Consider the following 7,529-nt stretch of genomic DNA (forward strand, 5'->3'; position numbering starts at 1 on the left):
ATACTAAAAATCTTTATTTAAAAATTTAATAATTAATATATATTAAGTGAAAATAGACCTATAAGCTTAAACACATGAGTGAAAAACATATTCAATCAAGGCAATCTTTCGTGCCTAATAATATTTCTTATGATTTTATATAATTTCCAGATCAAGCTATTGTTTATTTGTCGATTTGAAACAGTCCTAAACTGAAGCAAGAATAGTAATATCACAAATTAAATTGATAAACAATTTAATATTATTGTTGCAAGTAATGATTTGATGTTAATAAGCATCTTAACCGAAATAATTGACGTACAGTTAACTTGATCTGGAAATTGTATAAATTTACAAGAAATATTAGACATGAAGAATCTACTTAATCAAATATGGAGTTTTTCACTCATGTGAATTCAATAATTGTATAAAATCCTAATTTTGTCTATGACACTGAATTATGATACTGAATTATGATAATGGAGCGGATATCATTACAAAGATACAGAATTGTAATAAAAAACAAATACATTTATTTCATTTTAATTCCTTATATAGATTGAAAAATGCTGTACATAATCAAAAATTCACCCAGTTTTTTGCGGACGTACGAAAGCACGCTTGTGTTTTTGTCTATGTCTAGTAATTTCCACTTCGTGTAATTTTGTATGCACTTCATTAAATATTTCATTTTGATCCTCTTCGGGGATAGTTTCCCTAAATAAAAAGATATAAATTAGAACGAATCTTAAAAAAATGTAAAGTATTATAAAAAGATAAATGTGTCCTGTTTTCTTACCGGTATTTTTTCATTAAATCGTACTTTTCCCAAGGTGTTGCTGCAGCTTTAGCTTTTCTAATGCGTCTCTCAGGAAGCTGTAATTCTGTTATACCTTTCAACTCTTGACGCTCCCATTTCTCTAACCATGGACGAGGATTAAGCTGCACTTTGATCTCATTCACAGGTACCGATGCACCTTCTAGCAGATACTCTGGTTCCATGTCGAAAGGGAAGGTACTATATTCTGCTGGTGCGTCCCGTAGGTATCGTAGATGTGAATCCAATCTTCTTTCAAGCCTAAGTATGTATTATGAATAGAATCGAAAAAAACACTTCAGAGCAATTTATGTAAATGACTGTGTATAAAAAAAGAAACAGCTTTGCACACACAAATGTTGTGATTTTTAAATATGATTAGTTCTTAATTAATCTTATGATTAGTCCCTAATTCTTCATTGGATTTGAATGTATAACCAATTATGTCAAAGAATCTTACAACAGTTGCAAAGTTGTCTGTTCTGCTGAATGCAGCCAATAATTATATTTACCTAAGACATTCTATCTTCTGTATTGCAGGATCATATAACTCGTAGATTACTTCGATTCCTTGGTTATTAACCATGTTTCTCAGCACACATGTAGCTCTCAAGCCAGATCCTTTCCTCTCGATGCATATGCCAACAAACTTATTAACCTTTCCAGGAGCGTGTGGTTCAGAATAAGTTACAGCTAGTACAGAACCAACATAGAACTCAGGTATCGCTACATGTGTGCGTCTTGCCAGCATATCCATGCGCTCCAGTTTTTCTCGGAGTAAGTTACGATACTTTGGATCTGGATCTGGTAAAAATTCTGGATAAATGAATCGATACCTATTAGGTATCGCTTTCCTCTGTTCAATGTTTTGTTTTGCTTTCTTATTATTTTGTGATTCTTGTACTGAATCTTGAGTGATCATGGAGGAGTTTCCTCTAACTGCATAGCCTAAAAAAACAACTTTGTATAGCCTTAATAATTGAAACTCTTATACATGTGACAAGGACAAAGTCGTGTTTTGATATTGTTATATAACAACCAAAATCTTCAACATCACAAAAATTTTAGAGAAGGTAAAAAGAAATGAAAAAATTTAGAAATAAATGAATGGCACAAAGTAAAAAATATTTTTTTAATTGTGAAAATTTATCTCAAATGTGTTTATTCTCATTTTAATCATAGTGATATCCCCATTATAATAAATCTTTTAAATAATCTTTTAAAACGATAAAATAAAAAATTAAAACTTTAGAAAAATGTAAGGTTTCACTTTTGTGAATGTTGTTGTTGCCGGTATCTAACAAAAAAATTATGTTGTGCGTTGAAACATGTATCTAATATAATTTAACAAATTTGTCTCGTTATTGTGCAGCAAATTGAGAAAGATTGAAAAAGCACAGGATAGAATGTGATCAAAATCTAACATAACCTACGTATTATTTTCGCTGCTTGCAGTCCATAACCGCGAGAGAAAATCCTTGATATCACAACCATTGTTTTAATCTTCTATTATTATTCTCGTACATTCAGTTAGACACGCACAAATCTTTCTTTCTCTTTTAAAAAAAATAATTATTTTTATGAAGTCCGGTGTTTAATTCTAATCATTCTAATCCTCTATTTGCTTCCATTAAAGTCACTAAATTTCTTAAAGTACCGCAATTGATTTCAGAAATAGATCTGTTCGCGTTACTTGAAATCCCTAAAAATTTTTGAACTTAAAATGAGATAGATATATATTTGGACGTTGAAAGGAAAGAAAGCGAAGATGCTGAGTGCAAAAAGTGCATGCAACAGACCTAATGTTGCGTCTGCCATAAAATGGCCGAAGTGCACAGAGTACACAATTTCAAGCATGGTGATTGGTGGTTCATCTTTTAAACTGTACTTACATGTCCCTTCGTGCACTTTCATACACTAAACTTCTACATACAAATAAATCCGTATTAAACTAAAGAACACATAAATTAAGTATTCATACATATTTTTTAATTTATGAATAAATTAATTACAATTAAAAAACATTGATTTACATACTTGACGGCTTCATTTTCCTAAATAAAGTACATATATACAAATGCATAAATTCGAAATGGCCGCGTTTTGCGTCAAAATGAATGCGAGTTTGCGGTACTTTAGAAATTTAGTGACTTTAGCTTCTATTACAGTGAAGCGCAGAATTTGACGGCATATTCGAGAAATTCGTATAATCTGTCGGTATTGCAGAACATTCGTGACCGATTAATAGGAATTCTCATGAAAGTTAAAGTTATTAGAAAAACATATTTTGCAAGAAGTAAATAAAATGAAACTAAGCCGCTAGTTCAAATGTTTAAATTTAGGGGCTAAATTGACGATATTAGATAAACGTATAATAGAGACTCTCTAATAAGAGTCGCCACACTTTTTTACATACCAGAGTATTGATTGTGTATAAAATAAAATTATAAATATTTCAGTAAACTTTTGTTCACTTTTGTAATTTTAACTTTGTATCAAGATACATGGCACGATAAAATCTTTAAATTTTTTAAATAATTTTTGTAAGAAAAAGATGTTAAACTAAACAATTCTTCTCGCATGCATTATTTCGACACGTAATGTAAAGAAATTCATTTGTTAAAATTGTTATCTTTAAAATATCTAATTTTAATTATATTGTTGAAATTTAAAAGTAATATATGAGAAAAAAAAATTTAGATATACAAATACAGGGCGGGAATTCTTGAAACACGGCAGATCAATCAACGCGTGACTTTCTCATGTCGTGCTCTTATTAGAGAGTCTCTGTTTTTATCATATAATAAGAACTCTTACATATCAAATAAATAAATAACACAGCTGATAAGATCACTTGGATCAATATTATAAGTACGAGTATTTGGCATAAAGTTGTCATATTGATTTAGGTCCTATGCATAATGGAAATAATATTAAGAACAGGAATTATTATTAAATATTTATTAAAGAAATGAAAAAATTAGGAATAGAGACATAATATATGTCTTATTTTTATTTGTCTATTGTGCGTTATGTTTATAATCTCTATTTCTAAATTTTATTTTATTTTTCTAATATTTAAGAAGTAGGAGATACGGTACGTGAAGACAATTATAATGCAATGCACAATTACAGATCTCCGTAGCTTCATAAAACATAAGTACAAAAGTCTCATTACAAAATAATATTGCTTTTATGAGATAAAATATAGTTGAAGTCCATTATATTATTTGCACTGTGAGTAAAGAGCAGATAATTTTTTATTTATTATAACATAACTTTGTTATAATATTTTCATTATAAGATTTTTACAAGTGAAATTATAAGATTCAGATCTGTAAAGACTCTCACACAGCTTCATAAGAAATAAGCTGAAAGAATAAAAATATGATAAAGTATATAATTAATTTCAATATTTAACATTTTATTTAAGTATATTATTGCTAATTGTATATAATTAATTTTAAAACTTACTTGAAAATAAAAATCTTTTATCTCAATATAATCTTTTTAAGTCTCCCTCTTTATAATTCTAAGATTTCAATATTTGAAATATTCAATATGTGAAATTCAAAGAAACAGTCATTATTTATTACAAGTTAAAATTTTATTTCATTTCTTATTGTTATTTTCATGTTTTGAAATTACTGTTGTGTTATAATATTTTATCTGAAAATAGTGATTTTCGAGTTATTAGCGACACTTGTTTTACTTAATTCTATCGATCAATAATTTAAAAAAAATCGAAATTTAAAATCGAAATTGGCGCGAATTAATGCAATGACCGGAGCGACATGTTCTGATCGCGTACATTTAGAAAAGTAACTAGAATATGTGGTTATCAGTGGTTATTGCGGGTTATGGACATTATGGTTATGTTTTCCGAGCGCCTGTCGCCTAGAAAGATTTGAGTGATCCAAAGTGAAACGAGTGAATTCCTTCATCATACCTCTGTAAATTATATTTTACGGTGCAATTAAAAGTATGTAATATGCAGTATATAATCAAATAATTATTACATGTACAGAATAACCTAATTGCGAGTTGGAAATTCGCGGAGCTACCGCGGCGGAGACAATTTGAGGTTATACGAATTCAAGATGAAGAGATCGCATTCACGAAGGGACGAGGACGAGAACGAGGAACGTTCTCGTAAGCGCAGAGACCGCAAACTTGACGACTCCAAAGAGTTAAAACATAACGGCGATCACAGGAGTTCCAGGCACCACGATGATCATAGTTCCAGACGCAATGACGAGCACAGAAGTTCCAAGCGGGACGACAGCTACCGCGGTTCCAAGCGCGATGACGATCATCGGAGCTTTCGACGCGACGATCACAGAGATCGTAGGTACAACGACGATCACGGTGATCTTAGGGATATCGACGGCGAAGCAGGCGGGAAGCGGAAATCGCTGCGGGAGGAGATTGGCAACAGGTACTACGGAGAACCGGATAAAGCGCGGGAGAACCCGGAGGACGCCAAGCAGAAGCGGACGGTAGATCTTCTGACCTCGAAGACGGGAGGCGCGTACATCCCACCTGCCAAATTACGTATGCTCCAAGCAGAGATCACTGACAAGTCGGGAGCCGCTTACCAACGTATTGCCTGGGAAGCGTTGAAGAAATCCATTCACGGATACATCAATAAAGTGAACACCAGCAACATCGGGATCATAACGCGGGAGCTGTTGCACGAGAACATTGTTCGAGGTAGAGGTCTGTTGGCACGTTCTATTATCCAAGCACAAGCTGCGTCTCCAACATTTACTCCAGTTTACGCGGCACTGACATCTATAATCAATTCCAAGTTTCCTAACATAGGCGAGCTGGTGCTGAAGCGGCTCGTTCTGCAATTCAAACGTGGATTCAAAAGGAACGATAAACCTTTGTGCATTTCTTCAGGAACTTTTATAGCGCATTTGGTTAACCAACGTGTGGCTTATGAGATTATTGCTTTGGAAATCTTGACTCTACTGCTGGAGACGCCAACCGACGATTCCGTCGAAGTGGCCATAGCGTTTTTAAAGGAATGCGGCATGAAACTGACAGAGGTTTCGCGAAGGGGTATCGAGGCTATCTTTGAAATGTTGAGGAACATCCTGCACGAGGGACAATTGGACAAGCGAGTCCAGTATATGATAGAAGTTATGTTCCAGATCAGAAAGGATGGATTTAAGGATCACGAGGCTGTACCCGAAGAACTGGATCTCGTGGAGGAGGAACATCAAATCACCCATTTAATAAGATTGGACGACGAGATGGAAGCACAAGATATATTAAATGTGTTTAAGTTTGACACCGACTATCTTGCCTCCGAAGAAAAGTACAAGCAATTGTGTAAAGAAATTCTTGGTTCGGACGTTAGTGACTCGGAAGGCGACGACGAAGATGGTGAAGAGGAAAGCTCGGACAACGATAGTAGCACGGAACAGACCGAGGGAAAAGAAGTGATTCTCGATAATACGGAAACAAATCTGACCGCACTTCGACGGACTATATATCTGACTATACACTCTTCGCTCGATTTCGAGGAGTGTGCGCATAAATTAATGAAAATGCAATTGAAACCTGGACAGGAGATCGAGCTGTGTCATATGTTTTTGGACTGTTGCGCAGAAATGCGGACATACGAAAAGTTCTTCGGTCTTCTGGCCGGTCGGTTTTGCGCCATTAATAAAATATATGTAACGCCGTTCGAGCAGATTTTTAAAGATTCTTACCACACGATACATCGCCTCGATACGAACAAGCTGCGGAACGTATCGAAATTCTTCGCGCATTTACTGTTTACAGATTCCATATCGTGGAGCGTACTTTCGTGCATAAAACTGAACGAGGAAGACACCACGAGTTCCAACAGAATATTTATCAAGATCTTGTTTCAGGAGCTCTCCGAGTACATGGGTCTGGCGAAGCTGAACGAACGGGTTAAGGACTTAACGTTGCAGGAGGTGTTCGAAGGACTGTTCCCCAGAGATGATCCGAAGAACACGCGTTTCGCGATCAACTTCTTTACATCGATCGGCTTGGGTGGTTTGACGGACGATTTGAGAGAACATTTAAAGTCCCATCCGAAGCCAGTTGTTGTGCCGACATTAATTACCAAGGAAGAAGAACCCTCGAGCTCCGACGAGTCTAGCAGTTCGTCATCCAGCTCCAGCTCGTCTAGTTCGACGACAACCGATTCATCATCGTCAGAGGATGAAGTTCCGGCGAAGAAGAAGAAGAAAAAGAAAGTGCTGCATAAACGAAAAGAAAATAAATCGAAATCGGGAGACAAAAAGGAAGAGAAGACTAAGAAAGTGCTCAGCAAAAAGAAGAAGGGCAAAGCTTCGAAAAAGGACAAATAAAACAGAGATAGAAATTAAATAATATTAAAATAATAGACATATAATACCTATAATAATAGATATATAGATAATACCTTTTTGTAAGTTGTACGATAAAGCTGTTCTGTACAAATTATATTTTATGATTTACATTTGACTAAGTTTTTAAAATTCCGAGCGAGCAGGAATAATAAATGGAAATACAATATTTATTCTACTTTGCATACTATTTATTATTCGATAAACATATGTTAGTATCGTAGATCAGCATTCGTCTTATCATTTAATTACATTCTATGTTTTAACATTTCCAGAAGACGACGAAGAGCGCCTCTGCGTTTCTAAATAATATTCTTGGAATTTAGCTAACGATCTTTCCCATTTTCACAACTCGTTAAGAA

The 7,529-nt window shown here is 34.3% G+C and overlaps 2 protein-coding genes across 2 annotated transcripts; one reads left to right on the top strand and one right to left on the bottom strand.

The window, feature by feature from the left end:
- Positions 1–453: 453 nt before the first annotated feature.
- Positions 454–2,393, bottom strand: mRpL19 (mitochondrial ribosomal protein L19). Its single transcript, XM_018457066.1, has 4 exons — positions 2,230–2,393; positions 1,309–1,744; positions 779–1,057; positions 454–696 (listed from the first exon to the last, which is right to left on the bottom strand). Exons 1-4 carry the CDS (start codon positions 2,288–2,290, stop codon positions 567–569), a joined length of 906 nt encoding a protein of 301 aa, XP_018312568.1. The 5' UTR covers positions 2,291–2,393; the 3' UTR covers positions 454–566.
- A 2,286-nt stretch (positions 2,394–4,679) lies between these two features.
- On the top strand, positions 4,680–7,240 carry ncm (pre-mRNA-splicing factor nucampholin). Its single transcript, XM_018457257.1, has one exon. It carries the CDS (start codon positions 4,897–4,899, stop codon positions 7,147–7,149), a length of 2,253 nt encoding a protein of 750 aa, XP_018312759.1. The 5' UTR covers positions 4,680–4,896; the 3' UTR covers positions 7,150–7,240.
- The last annotated feature ends 289 nt before the right edge of the window (positions 7,241–7,529 follow it).

This window comes from Mycetomoellerius zeteki, unplaced genomic scaffold (assembly GCF_001594055.1).
Source record: "Mycetomoellerius zeteki isolate Tzet28-1 unplaced genomic scaffold, Tzet1.0 scaffold62, whole genome shotgun sequence".
NCBI classification, from domain to species: Eukaryota; Metazoa; Arthropoda; class Insecta; order Hymenoptera; family Formicidae; genus Mycetomoellerius; species Mycetomoellerius zeteki.

Excerpts from the sequence above, each read along its gene's own strand:
- ncm (XM_018457257.1), top strand. The coding sequence starts at position 4,897 with ATGAAGAGATCGCATTCACGAAGGGACGAGGACGAGAACGAGGAACGT.
- mRpL19 (XM_018457066.1), bottom strand. The coding sequence starts at position 2,290 with ATGGTTGTGATATCAAGGATTTTCTCTCGCGGTTATGGACTGCAAGCA. Across the intron at positions 1,745-2,229 it reads GCAAGCAGCGAAAATAATAC|GCTATGCAGTTAGAGGAAAC; the intron begins GTAGGTTATGTT and ends TTGTTTTTTTAG. Across the intron at positions 1,058-1,308 it reads CAGAAGATAGAATGTCTTAG|GCTTGAAAGAAGATTGGATT; the intron begins GTAAATATAATT and ends ATACATACTTAG.